We start from the raw sequence: 22,988 nt of genomic DNA, 5'->3' as shown, positions 1-22,988 counted from the left end.
TTCTTGAAATGCCCTTCCCCCCTTTCTGTTCCCATAGCTGACTTGTTTGCATCCTCCATGCATAATCAGCTCAGGGGGTCCTTTCTTAACTACCCCAACAAAAATTGATGCCTCCTCTATCAGGCCCTATTTGTTTCTTACATCACATGTATCATATTTTGTAACCTTATATTTTTTTGTGTATTCACCAAAAGAGCAAGATCAGTGCCTAGCATGTGCCTGGCATATTGCAGGCACTTACTGAATATCTGCTGCATGAATGAATGAGGACAACCTTGTAGGATCATACCATCCATCCTCCTGAGGGTCTTTCCTTAAATCGAAACACTTATGTTTTGATTCACATCAAACATCAAACATCATTGTGTCCTATTCTGTTATTGAAGATCTTCCAAGCTGGATATTCCTTAAACAAGCTTCATCCCTAGGTTAACACTTAGCAAGTGATGCTGAGCAGGGGCTGAGCACTGCAATGATACGGTGTAATCTCACATTCCAGGGGATTAGCAGAGGCTCCCATACCACACAGGGGACTCTGGGTGTTTTCATAGCCAACTGCTACTCCCCAGAAGCTGACAGTGTAAATGGGAAGGTAGACAGTGTAAAGGAGTGGTAGAAAGCCTGGCATTTTAGGCCGCTGTCACCAGGATGGAGTAATTGGGGAGCAGCAGGTAGCCCACCATAGCAGTTGAGAATGGAAGTTAGATACTGGTTTTCCTGTCACTTCCTAGCCTGATGATTTTGGCCAAATTGTTTAACCTCTCAGCACCTCCATTTCCTTATCTGCAAAATGGGATCACAGTTTACACCTCCCAGGGTTGCTGTGGGAATGGAATGAGAGGATGTGCTGAGCACACGCCGGGTGTACAGTGGGAGGTCAACCATGGGAGATGACATAAATGCCATCCTTGTCACTCAGACTGGAGTGCAGGACCCGTGCTAGGGAGAGGTCATGTTTGACTAATGAATGGGGGCCTTTGGGAGCCAGGCTGGGCCTGCATTGACTCCTGTGGCAGGCAGTGGTTTCTACATTGGTTTTGTTTAGCCATGTGGGCTACATGGTCAACAGATAAAGTCAAGAAAGGAAGGGCAGGAAGGAGCAGAGATTCTTGGTATCCAGAGGTCTCACCAGGCTGCCTCTCTGTTCCATTTCACAGCCATATACAACTTCCAAGGGAGCGGAGTCCCCCAGCTCTCCCTGCAGATTGGCGATGTGGTGCGAATACAGGAGACCTGTGGAGGTGAGTCACTGGCCCAGGCGACCCTTGGATGCCAGGAGCTTGCTGATGGTGTTGGGACACCCCCAGGACATACCCAGCACCTCCAGCCCTCTCTTGGAACTTGCACCTCTGTGTGGTCTATTTAAATACATTTTGCTAATATTAGTATTTCAGATTTACTGAAAATAATGCTTTGTTATTGTAGGAATTCATACTTAGAAACAAAAGCCAAACTGGGTGGTCTGATGTTCATTGTGCTCTCTATTTGCCCAGCCATGGAGCTGTTGGGCCCTATGACACCTTCTAGATACACTTCTTTATTAGTTTCAACACCATTATAAAGGAATATCAGCATTATTAGGGGTTTGAAGGGTCCAGTAAATTATACTCCTGATTCCAGGAGGACTGCTGTACATAGCTGTGTGGTTTGGGCACTGCATCTGGGCCTTCAGCAAGCTGGGTGCCCTGTCTTGGGCAAAATGGCATCTCTTTCTTCCCACAGAGGTGTCATCTCTTGTGAAGCCAAGTGTCTGTTGGGCTGTGTCCACTATCGTGGCGATGGTGGTGGTTTTTAAAGTTTGCACAAAGGTTAATGGCCTTGGTGGACTCATGAGTCAGGCCGTTAGAAATCAATGTATCACCTATGTCACTGATAAAATTGACATTGGGAGCACGGCTTGGGTGTAAGGGTCGAATGAACTTGCTCATGGGCTGACTACATTCAGGCAGGCTCTCCCAGCCCTCTCTGCCCAGCTGGGCCACCACGGATCTCCCCCTGCCTGGGCCTGACTGTAATCCCGCTGTGTGGAGGGCGTAGTGTGTCCTTCCTGTGGTCAGGCAGAGCAGAGAGAAAGGAGGGCAGAGGGGGCTGTGTCCCTGTTTCCCAGCTAATCCCTCAGGTTGGGCTCTCCTGTGCTGGGATGGGGGTGAGGGTAGGCAGGAGGCAGGTGTGCTACTGTTAAGGAGGCCCCCTCAAGGAGAAATAGAGGGCCCGAGGAAAGGAGGTTGCCTACAGAGCTAGCCGTCTTTGGGTTCTTAACCACACAGTGAGAACTGTGCTAAATTTCCATAACATGTTAGTCTAGTTACTCCTCACAGCGACCTGCAGGACAGGTGGTATCTTCAGCCCTAGATTAGCTATATGCAATTAACAGAGCACCTCTGCAGATTCGTGAAGGAGTGTGTGTCCACATACACACACGGACACACACACTCACACACACACACAAATGCAAACCAAAAAGCAAACAAACAGAAAACACTTTTTGGAGGGAGAAAGAATTTGATATTTGATATTTCAAAGCAGCTTTAAAGGAATCATCATGGGGGAAATGAGAACTTTGTTCACCTTCCTTACATTTATTTTGTGCTTTAATACTGTTGCTATTTATTTATTTTTTTAAAAAAATTAATTAATTAGTTAATTAATTTTTGGCTGCATTGGGTCCTCGTTGCTGTGCATGGGCTTTCTCCCCTCGTGGTGAGCAGGGGCTACTCTTCATTGCAGTGCGCAGGCTTCTCATTGCGGTGGCTTCTCTTGTTGCGGAGCATGGGCTCTAGACTCACGAGCTTCAGTACTTGTGGCATGTGGGCTCAGTAGTCATGGCATGCGGGGTCTAGAGTGCAGGCTCAGTAGGTGTGACAGATGGGCTCAGTAGTTGTGGCTCGCGGGCTCTAGAGCGCAGGCTCAGTGGTTGTGAAACGCGGGATCCAGTAGTTGTGGCTCATGGGCTCTAGGCACGTGGACCTCAGTAGTTGTGGCGCACGGGCTCAGTAGTTGTGGCTTTTGGGCTCTAGAGCTCAGGCTCAGTAGTTGTGGCTCATGAGCTCTAGGTGAGTGGGCTTCAGTAGTTGTGGCTGATGGGCTCAGTAGTTGTGGCACGTGGGCTCTAGAGGGCAGGCTCAGTAGTTGTGGCACACGGGCTCAGTAGTTGTGGCTCGTGGGCTCTAGAGCTCAGACTCAGTAGTTGTGGCCCGTGGGCTCAGTAGTTGTGGCTCATGGGCTCTAGGTGAGTGGGCTTCACTTGTTGTGGCACGTGGGCTCTAGAGTGCAGGCTCAGTGGTTGTGGTGCACGGGCTTAGTTGCTCCGTGACATGTGGGATCTTCCCCGACCAGGGCTCAAACCCGTGTCCCCTGCATTGTCAGGCAGATTCTCAACCACTGTGCCACCAGGGAAGCCCACTGTTGTTATTTTGGACATCATGCACTTTTCAGTGTCCAGGCCTCTATAGTGCCCAGTCTGGCCCTATTTTACAGACAGAGTGAGTGGGACTGGGGTAGGGGTAGGGATCTGATTCCAGACACCTTGCCTCCTCCCACAGTGCAATCCTACCCTTTACAAATGTAGTTCTACTCAGTGGCAGATAAGCAAACTCTAGGTGTCTACCAAGGGCAAAGATTGAAAATAAAAACAGCAAGCAAAACAACTCTCCTCAGTGTCACTTTTGTGCTACTGGATGCTAATCCTGAGAAACAGGCAGGGACCTCAGATTTGCAGGTGAAGGAGCAAGGCTCAGGGAAGAGAAATGACTTGCCTAGGCTCACACAGTGAGCCAGTTGCTGTTCTCTCCACTCTCCTAAGACTGCTCCCTTTTCTCCACCCCATGCCTACCAAGGCAGTGAAAATGCCTCAGAATGTTTTCTGTGTCCTACATTTTGAAATTCAGATGAGTGTTTTTTTCTTCTTTTCATGCAGTTTCCCTGGAGAAAGTGCTTCAGGGAAGGAAACTGACCACATAGGTTGCATACAGTCAGAGCCTTTCTTTACTTTTGCCTGGCCTAGAGCCTGACCTATAGCCTGACCTTCAAAAAGACTGCACTTGCTGACTCAAGTCACCTTTGTTTTAGGGATTAACCTCCTTGCTCCTAAGCTCTTTAGTTCTGGTTTCCCATTTTAAATTTTGTTTTATCAGTCTAATTTTAATGCATCCTTGTAATAAGCAGCCACAGTACTTTTCTGGAAAGAGCTGGACATATTAATTTAGCAAGTGATTGCCAGTTCATGAATACTTTGAAAATACATTTGGAAGTCTGTTAGACTGATTCTAGATATCTGAGGAATTGGTATGAAAATTATTAGGATTTATCATGCTTGCACTCATACCCATATAGAGTTTTCAAACTGGAATTTATAGGATCCTAAGAGCCCGTGAGGGCCTTAGATGGCTAAGGGCTCTGAGATCAGGCCTGGTCTTATCTTTTTTGCATGCGGGGAGTTCTGCTTATGATTCCAGTTGAAAAACAGTTCCTCTGCAGATATAAAAAAGTGAAAACCAGAGTGTTAGTCAAAAATTAGTTGAAATGACATAGTAGAAAAAATATGGGTGTGCTCATATCACTGTCTTGCAGAAACCTACTCAAAAAATAAAATCCAGCCAATTGAGAGATGAATCAAAATGTTAAAATATAGGAATTGAAAAGCTGTGATAAGAGGAAATACTGGTGAGCATTGAGTCCAAGTGAACTGATTTGTCAAAATTAGTGTTAAAAGTCATGATAGTTACGACCACCAAAAAGAACGTCATTGTTCGAAAACTGTAAAATGTAACCACCTCCCCACCCCCCGCAAAAAAAACGAATACAGTTGAGAAGTGGAGAGGGGAATGGAATAGAATAGATATAGTCTTGAAGATTCAAAGCACATTTCTCCAGATATCAGCAATGATTAATTCTAGGTGGTAGGAATGTGAATATTTTTATTTTGTATTTTTCAATAATTTTAAACTCTCCCCTCTACTCCACAAAAAGAAAAGAAAAGAAAGGAAGGAAGGAAGGAAGGGAGGGAGGAAGGAAGAGAGGAAGGAAGAAAAGAAAGAAAGAAGAAAGGGAAAGAAAAGAAGTAGAAAAAGCATGGGCTTTTGAATCAGAAAGTTATTCTCTGCTCCACTTACCCACCAGCTTAGTGATCTTAGGGAAGTAAGCCTCAGTTTTCTCACCTGCAAAAATGGATTATCATCACCTTGCTTCTGGGTGTGTTATGAGGATAAAATGGGAGAAGTAGAGAAGCTGTTTAGCATCATGCCTGGCTCCTAGGTGCTCTGTGTTGAATTCCATGTCTTCCCCCCATTAAACAGAGCTACACTGAGACTGGCAGGTATGTATCTATCTTAGCAATATCGCCCAGGGAGCACAGAAGATGGCCCTCTGATGGCCTGGAGTGGGTGAGGCTAGCCCTTCTTTGCCTATGCACTAAACTTACTCAGCCAGATGAATGGGGGAAACAAACATCTGAGCTGAAACCTGAGGCATGAATGAATTTCCTTTCACTAGAGCTCTAATGATTTTAGTATTTCCTTTTAGATAATATTTTGTTGCGATAAAAACTCAAACAATTCAGAAGGGTGCCCATTGCTAAGCTTTCCTAATAGACATCCTAATGCCTATTTCTTTGTCCATATTACATCTCTCAGACTGCCTCTCCTACCCAGAGGCAGCATAAACATTCTGCTTCCTGATTTCAGACGTGGAAAACACATGTGTTTATTAAGTAGTCAGAACTCCTCATGGGGGAATGAATGTGAAAAAGGAGTGTTGTTTTTCCCCAGTCACTTCCTTCAGTTACATTTGGTTGACATCTTCCCTGATATTTAACAGCATCTCAAAAGAAGGCTTCAATTCCATATGCAGTTTAATGCTCCTCTCCTCTTTCCCTTTTCCTAGCTTAAACAAGCCTGGGGGTAGAGGGAGTTTCGGGTGCTTTCTCTCTGATTCTTTGACTTCCTGATCAGATAAGCCAAAAGCTCAGCCAGTACCCTGCACGAATAGCCATGTAGCTGGGGAACAAGATGCCAAATGCCCGCTATATCTCTGAGTGAATCTTCTGGACTGCACCCTTCACACTTGGATTTTTTTTTTCATCTTTTTAAAAAATTTTTTGCTTTATAACAAATTTAATCAGTTATACATATACATATGTTCCCATATCCCCTCCCTTTTGCGTCTCCCTCCCACCCTCCCTATCCCACCCCTCCAGGCGGTCACAAAGCACCGAGCTGATCTCCCTGTGCTATGCGGCTGCTTCCCACTAGCTATCTACCTTACGTTTGGTAGTGTATATATGTCCATGCCGCTCTTTCACTTTGTCACAGCTTACCCTTCCCCCTCCCCATATCCTCAAGTCCATTCTCTAGTAGGTCTGTGTCTTTATTCCTGTCTTACCCCTATGTTCTTCATGACATTTTTTTCCCTTAAATTCCATATATATGTGTCAGCATACAGTATTTGTTTTTCTCTTTCTGACTTACTTCACTCTGTATGACAGACTCTAGGTCCATCCACCTCATTACAAATAGCTCAATTTCATTTCTTTTTATGGCTGAGTAATATTCCATTGTATATATGTGCCACATCTTTTTTACCCATTCATCTGATGATGGACACTTAGGTTGTTTCCATCTCTGGGCTATTGTAAATAGGGCTGCTATGAACATTTTGGTACATGTCTCTTTTTGAATTATGGTTTTCTCAGGGTATATGCCCAGTAGTGGGATTGCTGGGTCATATGGTAGTTCTATTTGTAGTTTTTTAAGGAACCTCCATACCGTTCTCCATAGTGGCTGTACCAATTCACATTCCCACCAGCAGTGCAAGAGTGTTCCTTTTTTTCCACACCCTCTCCAGCATTTATTGTTTCTAGATTTTTTGATGATGGCCATTCTGACTGGTGTGAGATGATATCTCACTGTAGTTTTGATTTGCATTTCTCTAATGAGCAAAGATGTTGAGCATCCTTTCATGTGTTTGTTGGCAGTCTGTATATCTTCTGTGGAGAAATGTCTATTTAGGTCTTCTGCCCATTTTTGGATTGGGTTGTTTGTTTTTTTGCTATTGAGCTGCATGAGCTGCTTATAAATTTTGGAGATTAATCCTTTGTCAGTTGCTTCATTTACAAATATTTTCTCCCATTCTGAGGGTTCTCTTTTGGTCTTGTTTATGGTTTCCTTTGCTGTGCAAAAGCTTTGAAGTTTCATTAGGTCCCATGTGTTTATTTTTGTCTTTATTTCCATTTCTCTAGGAGGTGGGTCAAAAAGGATCTTGCTGTGATTTATGTCATAGAGTGTTCTGCCTATGTTTTCCTCTAAGAGTTTGATAGTGTCTGGCCTTACATTTAGGTCTTTAATCCATTTTGAGCTTATTTTTGTGTATGGTGTTAGGGAGTGATCTAATCTCATACTTTTACATGTCCCTATCCAGTTTTCCCAGCACCACTTATTGAAGAGACTGTCCTTTCTCCACTGTACATTCCTGCCTCCTTTATCAAAGATAAGGTGACCATATGTCCGTGGGTTTATCTCTGGGCTTTCTATCCTGTTCCATTGATCTATCTTTCTGTTTTTGTGCCAGTACCATACTGTCTTGATTACTGTAGCTTTGTAGTAGAGTCTGAAGTCAGGGAGCCTGATTCCTCCAGCTCCATTTTTTGTTCTCAAGATTGCTTTGGCTATTCGGGTTCTTTTGTGTTTCCATACAAATTGTGAAATTTTTTGCTCTAGTTCTGTGAAAAATGCCAGTGGTAGTTTGATAGGGATTGCATTGAATCTGTAGATTGCTTTGGGTAGTAGAGTCATTTTCACAATGTTGATTCTTCCAATCCAAGAACATGGTACATCTCTCCATCTATTTGTATCATCTTTAATTTCTTTCATCAGTGTCTTATAATTTTCTGCATACAGGTCTTTTGTCTCCTTAGGTAGGTTTATTCCTAGATATTTCATTCTTTTTGTTGCAATGGTAAAAGGGAGTGTTTCCTTGATTTCACTTTCAGATTTTTCATCATTAGTATATAGGAATGCCAGAGATTTCTGTGCATTAATTTTGTATCCTGCTACTTTACCAAATTCATTGATTAGCTCTATTAGTTTTCTGGTAGCATCTGTAGGATTCTCTATGTATAGTATCATGTCATCTGCAAACAGTGACATCTTTACTTCTTCTTTTCCGATTTGGATTCCTTTTATTTCCTTTTCTTCTCTGATTGCTGTGGCTAAAACTTCCAAAACTAGGTTGAATAAGAGTGGTGAGAGTGGGCAGCCTTGTCTTGTTCCTGATCTTAGTGGAAATGGTTTCAGTTTTTCACCATTGAGGACGATGCTGGCTGTGGGTTTGTCATATATGGCCTTTATTATGTTGAGGAAAGTTCCCTCTATGCCTACTTTCTGCAGGGTTTTTATCATAAATGGGTGTTGAATTTTGTCGAAAGCTTTCTCTGCATCTATTGAGATGATCATATGGTTTTTCTCCTTCAATTTGTTAATATGGTGTATCACATTGATTGATTTGCGTATATTGAAGAATCCTTGCATTCCTGGAATAAACCCCACTTGATCATGGTGTATGATCCTTTTAATGTGCTGTTGGATTCTGTTTGCTAGTATTTTGTTGAGGATTTTTGCATCTATGTTCATCAGTGATATTGGCCTGTAGTTTTCTTTCTTTGTGACATCCTTGTCTGGTTTTGGTATCAAGGTGATGGTGGCCTCGTAGAATGAGTTTGGGAGTGTTCCTCCCTCTGCTATATTTTGGAAGAGTTTCAGAAGGATAGGTGTTAGCTCTTCTCTAAATGCTTGATAGAATTCACCTGTGAAGCCATCTGGTCCTGGGCTTTTGTTTGTTGGAAGATTTTTTATCACAGTTTCAATTTCAGTGCTTGTGATTGGTCTGTTCATATTTTCTATTTCTTCCTGATTCAGTCTTGGCAGGTTGTGCATTTCTAAGAATTTGTCCATTTCTTCCAGGTTGTCCATTTTATTGGCATAGAGTTGCTTGTAGTAATCTCTCATGATCTTTTGTATTTCTGCAGTGTCAGTTGTTACTTCTCCTTTTTCATTTCTAATTCTATTGATTTGAGTCTTCTCCCTTTTTTTCTTGATGAGTCTGGCTAATGGTTTATCAATTTTGTTTATCTTCTCAAAGAACCAGCTTTTAGTTTTATTGATCTTTGCTATCGTTTCCTTCATTTCTTTTTCATTTATTTCTGATCTGATTTTTATGATTTCTTTCCTTCTGCTAACTTTGGGATGTTTTTGTTCTTCTTCCTCTAATTGCTTTAGGTGCAAGGTTAGGTTTTTTATTCGAGATGTTTCCTGTTTCTTAAGGTGGGATTGTATTGCTATAAACTTCCCCCTTAGAACTGCTTTTGCTGCATCCCATAGGTTTTGGGTCGTCGTGTCTCCATTGTCATTTGTTTCTAGGTATTTTTTAATTTCCCCTTTGATTTCTTCAGTGATCACTTTGTTATTAAGTAGTGTATTGTTTAGCCTCCATGTGTTTGTATTTTTTACAGCTCTTTTCCTGTAATTGATATCTAGTCTCATAGCATTGTGGTCGGAAAAGATACTTGATACAATTTCAATTTTCTTAAATTTACCAAGGCTTGATTTGTGACCCAAGATATGATCTATCCTGGAGAATGTTCCATGAGCACTTGAGAAAAATGTGTATTCTGTTGTTTTTGGATGGAATGTCCTATAAATATCAATTAAGTCCATCTTGTTTAATGTATCATTTAAAGCTTGTGTTTCCTTATTTATTTTCATTTTGGATGACCTGTCCATTGGTGAAAGTGGGGTGTTAAAGTCCCCTACTATGATTGTGTTACTGTCGATTTCTCCTTTTATGGCTGTTAGTATTTGCCTTATGTATTGAGGTGCTCCTATGTTTGGTGCATAAATATTTACAATTGTTATATCTTCTTCTTGGATCGATCCCTTGATCATTATGTAGTGTCCTTCTTTGTCTCTTCTAGTAGTCTTTATTTTAAAGTCTATTTTGTCTGATATGAGAATTGCTACTCCAGCTTTCTTTTGGTTTCCATTTGCATGGAATATCTTTTTCCATCCCTACTTTCAGTCTGTATGTGTCTCTAGGTCTGAAGTGGGTCTCTTGTAGACAGCATATATATGGGTCTTGTTTTTGTATCCATTCAGCCAATCTGTGTCTTTTGGTGGGAGCATTTAGTCCATTGACATTTAAGGTAATTATTGATATGTATGTTCCTATTCCCATTTCCTTAATTGTTTTGGGTTCATTATTGTAGGTCTTTTCCTTCTGTTGTGTTTCTTGCCTAGAGAAGTTCCTTTAGCATTTGTTGTAAAGCTGGTTTGGTGGTGCTGAACTCTCTCAGCTTTTGCTTGTCTGTAAACGTTTTAATTTCTCCATCAAATCTGAATTAGATCCTTGCTGGGTAGAGTAATCTTGGTTGCAGGTTTTTCTCCTTCATCACTTTAATTATGTCCTGCCACTCCCTTCTGGCTTGTAGAGTTTCTGCTGAGAGATCAGCTGTTATCCTGATGGGGATTCCCTTTGTGTTATTTGTTGTTTTTGCCTTGCTGCTTTTAATATGATTTCTTTGTGTTTAATTTTTGACTGTTTGATTAATATGTGTCTTGGCGTATTTCTCCTTGGATTTATTCTGTATGGGACTCTCTGTGCCTCCTGGACTTGATTAACTATTTCCTTTCCCATATTAGGGAAGTTTTCAACTATAATCTCTTCAAATATTTTCTCAGTCCCTTTCTTTTTCTCTTCTTCTTCTGGAACCCCTATAATTCGAATGTTGGTGCGTTTAATGTTGTCCCAGAGGTCTCTGAGACTGTCCTCTGTTCTTTTCATTCTTTTTTCTTTATTTTGCTCTGCAGCAGTTATTTCCACTATTTTATCTTCCACCTCACTTATCCGTTCTTCTGCCTCAGTTATTCTGCTATTGATCCCATCTAGAGTATTTTTTATTTCATTTATTGTGTTTTTAATCGATGCTTGATTCATCTTTAGTTCTTCTAGGTCCTTGTTAACTGTTTCTTGCATTTTGTCTATTCTATTTCCAAGATTTTGGATCTGGGAAATAGAATCTTGGATCATCTTTACCATCATTATTCTGAATTCTTTTTCAGGTAGACTGCCTATTACCTCTTCATTTGTTAGGTCTGGTGGGTTTTTATCTTGCTCCTTCTCCTGCTGTGTTTTTCTGTCTTCTCATTTTGCTTATGTTACTGTGTTTGGGGTCTCCTTTTTGCAGGCTGCAGGTTCGTAGTTCCCGTTGTTTTTGGTGTCTGTCCCCAGTGGCTAAGGTTGGTTTAGTGGGTTGTGTAGGCTTCCTGGTGGAGGGGACTAGTGCCTGTGTTCTGGTGGGTGAGGCTGGATCTTGTCTTTCTGGTGGGCAGGTCCACGTCTGGTGGTGTGTTTTGGGGTGTCTGCGGACTTTTTATGATTTTAGGCAGCCTCTCTGCTAATGGGTGGCGTTGTGTTCCTGTCTTGCTAGTTGTTTGGCATAGGGTGTCCGGCACTGTAGCTTGCTGGTCGTTGAGTGAAGCTGGGTGCTGGTGTTGAGATGGAGATCTCTGGAAGATTTTCGCCGTTTGATATTATGTGGAGCTGGGAGGTCTCTTGTGGACCAGTGTCCTGAAGTTGGCTCTCCCACCTCAGAGGCACAGCACTGACTCCTGGCTCCTCAATTTGGGATGATTTGTTGTCCATTCATGTATTCCAGAGATGCAGGGTACATCAAGTTGATTGTGGAGCTTTAATCCGCTGCTTCTGAGGCTGCTGGGAGAGGTTTCCCTTTCTCTTCTTTGTTCTCACAGCTCCTGGGTCTCAGCTTTGGATTTGGCCCCGCCTCTGCGTGTAGGTCGCCGGAGGGCGTCTGTTCTTCGCTCAGACAGGACAGGGTTAAAGGAGCAGCCTCTTCGGGGACTCTGGCTCACTCAGGCCGGGCGGGAGGGAGGGGCACGGAGTGCGGGGCGAGCCTGCAGCGGCAGAGGTCGGCGTGACGTTGCACCAGCCCGAGGCGCGCCGTGCGTTCTCCCAGGGAAGCCGCCCCTGGATCCCGGGACCCCGGCAGTGGCGGGCTGCACAGGCTCCCGGAAGGGCGGTGTGGACAGTGACCTGCGCTCGCACACAGGCTTCTTGGCGGTGGCAGCAGCAGCCCCAGCGTCCCACGCCCGTCACTGGGCTCCGCGCTTTCAGTCGTGACTCGCGCCCGTCTGTGGAGCCCCTTCAAGCAGCGCTCTTAATCCCCTCTCCTCGCGCACCAGGAAACCAAGAGGGAAGAAATAGTCTCTTGCCTCTTCGGCAGCTCCAGAGTCCCCCCGGACTCCCTGCCGGCTAGCTGTGGCACATTAGCCCCCTTCCGGCTGAGTTCTCGCCGCCAGCCCCAGTCCTCTCCCCGCGCTCCGACCGAAGCCCGAGCCTCAGCTTCCAGCGCCGCCGGGGCGAGCAGACAAGCCTCTCGGGCTGGTGAGCACCGCTCGGCACCGATCCTCTGCGCGGGAATCTCTCCGCTTTGCCCTACCCAGGTATGTGGGGAGTTTCTTGCCTTTTGGGAGGTCTGAGGTCTTCTGTCAGCGTTCAGTAGGTGTTCTGTAGGAGTTGTTCCACGTGTAGCTGTATTTCTGGTGTATCCGTGGGGAGGACGGTGATCTCCGCGTCTTACTCTTCCGCCATCTTACCCGAAGTCTGCTAGTATTGGAGGGACTCCTGCAGAGGCGGAGGGTGGCTGTGGCTCACTGTGAGGACAAGGGCACTGGCAGCAGAAGTTCTGGAAAGTACTCATCGGCGTGAACCCCACCAAAGACCACACTTGGATTTGGTCTGGGGGTAAGAGAGCTCTACCATGCACTCCTAAGGCAACAACAGCTACCTCCGAAGACCAACTCCCATCTCCTGATTACTTAAGACAGTGGTGAGGGGATGTTCCTTGGGGGTATCCCAGGTTACTTAGACTCTTCCTTATGAGCCCTTCAGAGGGAATGTCTGCTCCACTCTCAGTTATTTGCTACCTGACTCTTCCTTTCCAGAACAACAGGGAAGGTTCCATTCCATCTACTGATACACATACTTGCCCGGGTCATGAGGGCCCACTCTTAGTGGCGAAGGGAATGGGATTTCTAGACAGTGGTTTCCAAGGTGCTTTTGAATTTCATTTACCAGTAAAATGGAACCAAGGGGAGGGGATGAGGGAGGAAGTTGACATAGCTTAACCTCCTTAAGGAAAGGCATAGCTTTTATTGTCATTGTTTTCTAAAAAATGGGACTATACTTTACATACCATTCTGAGACTTGTTCTTCTCACTTAAAAATATCTGGAATTCCTTCTAAGCTGGCATGTGTTGTGAATCACCTCAACCTTGGTTCAGCTGCAAAGAGCTCTGCATGAAGAGTTCCGAATCTCCCACTTGCTGAGTGGGGTACACCCAGAGCCATGCCGCCTCTTTTCTCCTGACAACTCCACCGAAAGTGATCTTGACCCATCTGAGTCCTTTGCTTTTAGGGCACGGCGGGGTTGGGGGGGGCATTATGCGCATTTAAGAGGGTATTTTTTTTAAAGTGCCACTTTGCAGGGAGATGGTCCTTTATTTAAATCTGCTCTAGAAACAGGTTGGTATGAAAGGGACTCCATTTTCTTAAGTAAGGCTGTTTCATTGTAGGGAATTGGTAAGTGAAGTTTTCTTCCCTTTTGCTTGTGGGTGAGGCTAAAACGTCAGTAAACTTCCATTATGTTGAATTTGAAGAATGTTTTATTTACTTTGTTGTTATGGGAATATGTTGAAATGACTTCACCAAAAAATCCCACAAAAAAACCAAAAAACAGGGCTTCCCTGATGGCGCAGTGGTTGAGAGTCCACCTGCCGATGCAGGGGACACGGGTTCATGCCCCGGTCCGGGAGGATCCCACATGCCGCGGAGCAGCTGGGCCCGTGAGCCATGGCCGCTGAGCCCGTGCATCTGGAGCCTGTGCTCCGCAACGGGAGAGGCCACAACAGTGAGAGGCCCGCATACCACAAAAAAAAAAAAAAAAATTCAAAATATGTAGGTTCTGGAAATAAAATAGAAAATATGCCGGGCTTCCCTGGTGGCGCAGTGGTTGAGAGTCCGCCTGCCGATGCAGGGGACATGGGTTCGTGCCCCGGTCTGGGAAGATCCCACATGCCGTGGAGCAGCTGGGCCTGTGAGCCATGGCCGCTGAGCCTGCGCGTCCGGAGCCTGTGCTCCGCAACGGGAGAGGCCACAGCAGTGAGAGGCCCGCATACCGCAAAAAAAAAAAAAAAAAAAAAAAGAAAATATGCCTAAGTTTCTCTGGTTAATGATGATGATGATGATTATGGATTTTTAAGTGACATAATAGTATTTATTAATTTTTTAACACTTAACCGTATGCCAGGCACTGTACAAACTCTGAATTCCTTGTCTATTTTAAGCCTATGAGACGGGCACTATTATTGTTCACATTTTACAAATAGGGAAACTAAGGCTTAGAGAAATGCACTAACTTGTCTAAGATCACGCAGAAGTTGCAGATCTTCATTCAAATCCAGGTTTTGATTCCGGAGCTCATACCCTTAACCACTGATTGATATTGGCTTCTGTTACATTCTTCTTGATGTTATTAGATATTTCAATCAAATAGGAAAGTGAAATACACCCAGGCACACACCACTCAAATAAACAGATATTAACATTTTTCCTTGTTTAGTTCATACATATTATTTTTATTTTTTTTTATTTTTATTTTTTTTATTTATTTTTTTTGCGGTATGCGGGCCTCTCACTGTTGTGGCCTCCCCCGTTGCGGAGCACAGGCTCCGGACGCGCAGGCTCAGCGGCCATGGCTCACGGGCCCAGCCGCTCCGCGGCATATGGGATCCTCCCAGACCGGGGCACGAACCCGTATCCCCTGCATCGGCAGGCGGACTCTCAACCACTTGCGCCACCAGGGAGGCCCATACATATTATTTTTAAAGAAATAAACATTTTAGGTGCAACCTGTTTACCCCTCTCCCATTCCATTCTTGTCTTTTTGTCCATTCTTCAGGTAACACTCTTCCTGAAATTGGTATGTCTTCTTCCGGTCTAAGGTTTTGTACCTTTACCAGACGTGTTCACCTTCATAATTCTGTTTAAACAATAGTTTGTGCAACAACCGTGTATGGTAGCTGTTATTGTCCTCATTTGACAGGTGAAAACACTGAGGCTTAAGTGACATGACCAAAGATCACAGTGCCCGGAGAGGGCAGAGAGAGGACTGGATTTCTAGGATGTGGATTCTTTTTTGATATTCTGGGATGCTTTTAATCTCTCCTCCTTTTTCCTCTCCCCATGCAACTCCTGGGTGATTAGAGAATTTAGGTACATTTCATTTTGATATTTGGAATGTGGGAGAGGAGGACAGTTGGAGTTTATCATTTTCCATAAGAATGGTAAAAAAAATTTCCTTTCCTCATATTCCCCAGGATACACTTTGTGAGTTTTCTATTTATAAAGTTTTCATGGATAGGGTTAGACAAAAAAAGCGCTTTCTGTTACTTAACTGAAAGGGCATTAAGCCAGGGGACAAGTCCTGGGGTGTGGTAAATGCTGTGTTACCCTGAGTCTGGTTTTGATCATGGCATCTCTTGTCATGGATTTTGCAATGTGTGCCAACTATTATTATCTGCCCAGTCAGGTCTTGGAGTACAGCCAGATATAACTGACCAGTGACCAGACTAGGGAGTGGACATCAGGGGTCATAGAGGTCAGTGATTCAGCAGGGTTGGGGATATCAGAAAAAGTCCTAAGGACAGCTCTGATGCAGTGGATGCTTTATCATCATCCAGCAAGTGGAGATGGTGGTAAGCCTGTCTCATCAAGGATCACTGGGGATTTATTTCTGAAGGCACCTAGCCCAATGTCATGTACACAGTAGGTGCACAGTCAGTGTTTGTTGAACTTAAATCTGGGAGCCAGAATGTATATGCTGGCGGTAAGTGTCAATCGATTTCTTGCTCAGGAGTGAGTTGAAGTTTTGCGAATCAGGATACCGACAAGGGGTGGCAAGTCACTGATTCTCAAGGGTGAGAGAGGGCAATGTCACTGGAAGTCAAGGGTCCCTGATGGAGCCCCTGTCGTGGAGAGCCAGATGTGGGCAGACTAGTGGTCCCTTGGTTGTTTTCCTACTATCTGGTGGATTTTGGTGGCCTTGGCCAATAAGGTGGATTCAGGTCACTGCAACCAAGAAACCCTTAACTGTATCTGTGCTTTCAGAGAACGTTATCTGTATTTGTGCTCATCGCATGGGGGACGATGTGGTGGAACAGCTTTGAGGGCTGGCTTTGAAGCCACACAGACTTGCCCTTGAACCCTGGCATGTGATTTGGCCCAGTACCTCAACTGACTTGAATCTCAATTTCTTCATCTACAGAATGGGAATATTACTTAGCTCACAGTATGGATATGAGCACTGAATGAGAGAATACGTGTACAACACTTAGCATACAGCTTTGTGTGCATTAAGCGATCAATTAATGGTAGCTAGTAATGTTACCGAGATGCTCTTATATCTTGTTTGTTGAATGGGAAAGAACTGCAAATAAAGGGGGTTGTTCTAGTGCAGTACTAGAGTGTCACCTCCAGAGTCAGATGCTTGGGTTTAGGTCTTAACTGCATTACTCACTAGCTGTGTGACCATGAGCAAGTTGCTTAATCTCTCTGTGCCTCTCTATTTTCATTTGCAGAATTGAGGCAATAATAGTACCTACTTTATAGAATCATTGTGAAGATTAATTTATAACTTGAAAAAAACAAAACAAAAAACTTTACCAGAGTTCCTGGCACACAGCAAGCGCTATTGTTAATATAATATAAGCATTATTGTTCACAGTTAATTATTACCGACAGTTATAGGGAAAATTATTAGAGGAGTGTGAAAATAGAATGTGATTCTTCATGAAGTAGAAAGTTTTCCACCACTGGAAGTACTTAGTGGGGTTGTAGTTTTGGGGATTCAGATGTTGGGAGGATGGAAATATTAGGCAAATACTATGCTCCTTCTTCCATTAGACAGGAAGCACAGTATGACGGCTGTTTACGTTCAGATCCTGGCACTGTCACTTACTAGCTGTGTAACTGTGGTCGAGTTACTCTACTTCTCTGTGCCTCAGGTGGGCCACTCTTCTGTAAAATGGGATAATTGAATTTCCCACCTCATGTGGTTGTTATGAAGATTAAAAGGCTTCATATATGAAGAGTGCTTAGAACGGTTTTTTATTCCAAACCTGAGCTTCTTTCTCTCCAGCCTCCATTCCTTCCTTTCTCTCTCCTTCCTTTTCTCCTTCTCTCCTTCCTCTACCTTTCTGTCTTTCAAAATAGGAACCACTTTGGGCACCTGTTTCTTTAGGACTTTCTTTATGACCTGACCCTCAAACTGGCTCATGACTCGAGGGGTGACTTTGCATTTTAAGTTGTTTGTTTTGGAGCTTGCATGTATGTCTGTTGAGAACATATTTCGACAACAATCTGTCAGCCCAGTAATGAGGGTTTGCTAATGAGGCTCCTGACAGACGCTCTTTATTTACAAAGATGACGAATGCCACTACTTGGCTGTACTTGAATCATTTCAAAGGCCAGTAGGCTCATTATAGTCATCAATACTTGCTATACTGAGGCTCATTTTGTCTGAGGACTGTGTATAATTTGGATTTCTGTTAATTGAGTCATTTTTGATATCCCTGCAAAGGGAAGAATCTCTTAAAATTCCTGTCCTTTTACCCATCCCCGAACTTGTGTGTTTTGTAATGACTAACTTCTGCAAATCACATTTTAGACACAATTTGCTGCTGTTAGAACTGCGGCCATTATTTTAGGATGTTTGCCAAACTCCCTCAAGACATTCTCAGCCTTTCTGTGTCCCTAAGGCAGAGGTTGAAAACATGCATATGAACACGGGAAGGATCCAGGCAGTTAATGGAAATAAGTGAGGGACTGGGTAGAGGCTGGTGAGTTGGAGGCGCCTGCTTTGTCTGATGGGACCAGCTGCTTCTCACCACTAGCCAACTGCAACCATGCGGGAGCACTGGCCACCATCTCTGGGCCTCCTGTTTTTTCAAAAGAAGGATGAAATTTGCATTTTTATGTGAAATCCCTGTATTTGTGGATGCTTTTTGGAGATGTTGGCAACTAATTCAAGAGACTGTTGAATCCTAGGGCTTTGATCTGTACCTAAGGTCTAAAGTACTTCTCAGCAGTTTCTTTGCCAGTGAAAAACAAACAGCAACAACAAAACCCAGCAAGGAACTTGTACGAATAGATGAAAAACCTGTTTCTTTGTTTTCTCTTTGCAGACTGGTATCGGGGATACCTTGTAAAGCACAAAATGTTGCAGGTGAGGTCAATTTGTTTTTATTTGGGACAATATTGGATGTCTGTACCTGACCCTGCCAGCCCCTGGGCACTCATCTCCCACTGTTGCTCCTCTGCAGACTGATTCCATTCCTCCCTCGTGTCCTGTGATTTCCTCGCTGTGCCTCAGTGCCTTCCCCTTTCACTCATTCTTTGAGGTCAACCTCCAGAGCTCTCTTCTCCCTGAAACTTTTCCTAATATGTCAGTCACATATGATTTTTCGAGTCCCGTGGAATCGTGCATTTTTTATTTGAAATTTATCTCCTACTGCCTTTCTTTAGCATTGCTTGGGGGCATTCATCATTTCCTCACCTATGTGTGCAACATGACTCAGAAGGGACAGGTCCAGTCTCCGCCCTCAGGGAGTTCCCCTGCCCCAGCCCCACAGCACACCGCCATGTCCATGGGAACAAGCGCCTGCTTTGCTCATCTCTCTACATCTCACAGTGTCTAGCGCAGTGACCGGATGTCCCCAGTGTACACGCTGGCTGAATTTATGAAGGAATTTCCAAGTAATTGATCAACTTCTCTTAACAGAACTAAGCTTATAGAGCAAGGAAATAATAAATGCTTTTTCCTTCCTCCATCATGAACAATAATATAAATCCAGAGAGAAAGAGATCTCAAATCAAAGCAACCCATATGCAACTTGCCTCAGGACCTGACCTTTCCTGACTGGGAAGGGTGGCTGCTGTCCCGGGCAGGAGAGGGGAGCGGCAGAACACTATTCTCCCTTAGAGTGAGCCTTTCACGCACTCCAGCCTTGCCCATCTGATAGGGTGAGTGTCCGCAATGGGGTTGGAGCATCCTTTGGAATCTAGGGCTACTGTGGGATCCTGAACAACTGATGAAGAACTGGAGAGGAACCAGACCTAAAAGAGTAGATTTGGCACCTACCACTTGTTCTCTTGGACTGGGATTATTCCTGTAAAGTTTGAGGTTTTTACCAGCTAGCAGCTTTTGGAAAAATCATGAAGACCCGGGGTCAGTTTTTTTCTGTAGGGACAAGTCATGCTAACTCACCTTGTCTTATCTTATCCCCAACAGGGCATTTTTCCTAAATCCTTTATCCACATCAAAGAAGTGACAGTGGAGAAAAAAAGGTATTTGCCATCCTTGCCCACACTTGACCCTCCAGTGGCTCGTGGATGTCACTGTCCTGTCTACTTTGAAAACCTGACTTGGCAGATGTGAGGGATGCTCAGCCGATCCGTCTTCTTTGTGCTGTGTTTATTTATCTCCTTTCCCTCACTGGATGGGAGATCCAATGCAAATTGATTCGTGTTCAGATCTGATTCTGAGGGGGTATTAGTAAATTTGGAGAATCAAACTTTTCACTGGCAGCTGCCTTTGAACTGAATTAAAGTAGATTACTCCTGAATAATGAGCTTGGAGGGCCCACCCAATGAAGGAGGACATTAAAAAGGAAGTCCCTTGCATCTGCATAATGTAATTGGTGTAGATATTAGAGACGGTTTAGTCTCCTGCCTGGAAGGCCCCTCTCAGCAGCTGCAGCTTAATGCACATTTGCCAACATCTTATCTTGTTAGCACTTGGGTCTCAATTTCACACCATTTTCTCCCCCACCTTAAATAGAAATATCGAGAACATTATTCCTGCAGAAATTCCTCTGGCACAAGAAGTGACAACGACACTTTGGGAATGGGGCAGCATCTGGAAACAGCTCTACGTGGTAAGACTCAAAACCCTGCTCCCTGGGATGGAAGCTTCTTGCAGTTTTTGGCTTGGTTCAAATATGGAATTTAGCCTTGACATAGTATAGCAAACAGTATGAGGCTGTCAAGGCCCAGAGAAGTTAGGTGACTTTCTCAAAGCCATACAGCGAGCTAGTGACAGAGCCATAGTGATTAGGGCATCTGGTGTGATCCTTCCGTTTTTTTTAAACTACTGAAAAAGTCATCAAACTTGAGTATGCTTAAGAATCACCTTGAGAGCTATTAAAAATACAGCTTCCTTCAATGGGGCTCTGCATTTTAATAAACTTAGAGATTTTGATTTGGCGGTCTGTCGATAACACATTGAGAAATACTGTTCTCATATATTAATTAACTAATGACTATTGTCCTCAGATCTATGAGGGAGCTTTGACCCTGGAAAAACAAAGAGCGTGTTTTATACGAGGTTTCCCTGCATTGAAGTAAATCTAATTTAAAATCCTCCTTTGATGTTTCTAAAACTCCTAATGAAAGTGAGCAGCTAAGAAAACCATTAAACTGAGAGTGAAAATGTCAACCAAGGCTTACTGCATATTTGTTACAGCATCATGTACACCTGCTGTTGCACACGTTCTGTTTGGAGAGTCACATTTTATGGTCATAAATGTTGACTCCCATGTGGATATTTCATAATATATGGTAATGGGCATATTCAGTTACCATTCTATAAGTTTCCCAAAGGTTGTTAGGACAGTTTAGGGGGCAAACAGCAGACTTGAGGCTAAAGTGATTTATTATTTATTTCTACCACTCCTTTTACACATCACATACACAGGCACTGTGGAAGCTTGGCATTTTCCTTAAGAAATGTTTGAATTGCAAGTCCATCATGCCCTCTACCCTAGTAAAGTGATCCTTAAACCTCCAGTTTCATGATTCTTACCATATCTGCAAACCACCCATGAAGTATTTACTTAAAACCTAAGTTGTCTCCCTTTTCAGTAAACTTAAATGACTTACGTAAGGAACTTTACAACATGCTGTGTCATTCCAACAGTTCTCCAACTCTCCAACACCAACTGGATGCCCTATAATTCAATTCAATTCAGTTCTAACACTGACTCCCCAGAGTTTAAGGGCTTAGTTCTACACGACTACCCTCTCTTCAGATGCCAGTTGCAAGGCCCAGGTCCCAGGCTCCCCACACCTGTCCAACTTGGTACAAATTCGGGGACTCCCACAACACCCCTCCAACCTCACCTCAGGTTCCGTGTGTCCTTAGAACAACTCACAAAACTCAGGAAAGTACTACTCTTACAGTTTTATTATAAAGGATACAACTCAGGAACAGCCAGTGGCAGAGAGACACAGAGGAAGGTACTGGGGTAGCGATGGGCACAGAGTTTCCATGCCTTCCCCAGGGAAGACGTGCCACCCTCCCAGCACATCAATATGTTTACCTTCTGGGAAGCTACTTGAACCTCGTTGTTTAAGAGTTTTTATACACATTTCATTACATAGGCATGATTGAATGACTGAATCAAGTTCCAGCCCTTCTAACCTCCCTGGAGGTTGGGGGTTGGAGCTGAAAGTTCCAACCCTCTAACCACATGGTTGGTCCCTCTGACAGCCAGCCCCCATCCTTGAAGCTCTCTAGGACTCATCTCATTAGCACAGACTCAGGTCTGGTCAGTACGCGCTCATTGTGAATAAGAAAAGACACATCTGTCACTTAGGAAATTCCAAGCATTTTAGGAGCTCTGTGCCTGAAACTGAGGAGAAAGACCCAATAGGTATATATACTTTTATCACTTCACACGTGCTTCCCAGATGCACAGCCAAAAGCACTTGGCACAATTAGAACATTATTCAAATAAATATATGAAAACAAAACAGTGTCATCAAGTAGTACCTGTCAAAAGCTCAGAGCCAAAGAACTTCTCTCTCTTTTTGTTAAAAAAAAAAAAGAAATTAACAAATGGGAGAGGGGTTAAAGTCATATTGCCATGAAACTGCAACTTTCTCTTGCCCTTAAACAGAAGGATGGGAAGAAACTAGAGGAGAATCACCATATGGGTCCCTAATATGTGTCTTTGTACCACCAAAACCCACCTCATGTCCCTTGGGTTGTACGCATGTTACACTTGCGGGAAACTGCCCTAGAAACAGGCCTTTTGCACCAGAGCAGTGGCCCTGGTTCGCAGCCTTAAAGGGCCTGGCCTCTGAGACCTGCATTGCAGCAGATGTTCATGGCGTTCCTATTCAACATGTAACCTTTTGGATAAGAGTCAGAAATAACCCCTCTTTTTTTAAACCAGGAAGTGATTGGGATTATTACTTTTGCTTTTGAGAAACCCCTGTGGCCCTGGGGGAGGAAACATGTCAATGACTCAGACCACCACCCAATCCCTTCACAGCTGAGTAGGGGCCAAGAGAGGCACTCGGGCCATGGCCCCTGAACATGCATGCTTGACTTTGGCCCAGTTTGCCAGATGGAGGGCCAAGACCTTCGGTGCAGGTGACTGCGATTGTTTCCTGTTTTTGCTCCTAGGCCAGCAGAAACGAGCGGTTCCTCCAGGTGCAGTCCATGATGTACGACCTGATGGACTGGCGGTCACAGCTCCTCTCAGGAACTTTGCCCAAGGACGAGCTGAAGGAACTGAAGCAGAAAGTCACGTCCAGAATTGACTATGGCAACAAGTAACGTCTCTTACCTCCAAAAAGATGTTTTCTTTCCCCACCCACCCCACTTCTTCCCTTTCTCCCTATGAGAAGCTAGGTTTCATTTTTAGACGCGAGTTTGCCACTTTCTATTTGGGAGAAGGCTGTTACCAACGACCGGGCTTGTGTGCCTTTGCTATCACCCTTGTAGGACCCAGGGACCTGCAAGCGGAGAGAGGCTTGCTTATCCAGTGGTTATTAGCGGGCTAGAGATTTAGGACACT

The 22,988-nt window shown here is 44.0% G+C and overlaps 1 protein-coding gene across 1 annotated transcript in view; it reads left to right on the top strand.

Annotated features, from left to right (window-relative positions):
- Nucleotides 1-883: 883 nt before the first annotated feature.
- DOCK2 (dedicator of cytokinesis 2) overlaps nucleotides 884-22,988 on the top strand; it is a 412,654-nt gene continuing 390,549 nt past the window's right edge. Inside the window, exons 1-6 of the mRNA XM_060094549.1 lie at nucleotides 884-938; nucleotides 1,158-1,241; nucleotides 18,309-18,349; nucleotides 19,415-19,470; nucleotides 19,964-20,060; nucleotides 22,595-22,743. Of these exons, the coding sequence (XP_059950532.1) occupies nucleotides 884-938; nucleotides 1,158-1,241; nucleotides 18,309-18,349; nucleotides 19,415-19,470; nucleotides 19,964-20,060; nucleotides 22,595-22,743 (482 nt within the window). The remainder of the gene's footprint in view (nucleotides 939-1,157; nucleotides 1,242-18,308; nucleotides 18,350-19,414; nucleotides 19,471-19,963; nucleotides 20,061-22,594; nucleotides 22,744-22,988) is intronic.

Source organism: Mesoplodon densirostris, chromosome 3, assembly GCF_025265405.1.
Source record: "Mesoplodon densirostris isolate mMesDen1 chromosome 3, mMesDen1 primary haplotype, whole genome shotgun sequence".
Classification (NCBI taxonomy): domain Eukaryota; kingdom Metazoa; phylum Chordata; class Mammalia; order Artiodactyla; family Ziphiidae; genus Mesoplodon; species Mesoplodon densirostris.
Note: the sequence above shows the minus strand (reverse complement) of the source record. Positions and strands in the feature narration are given on the sequence as shown.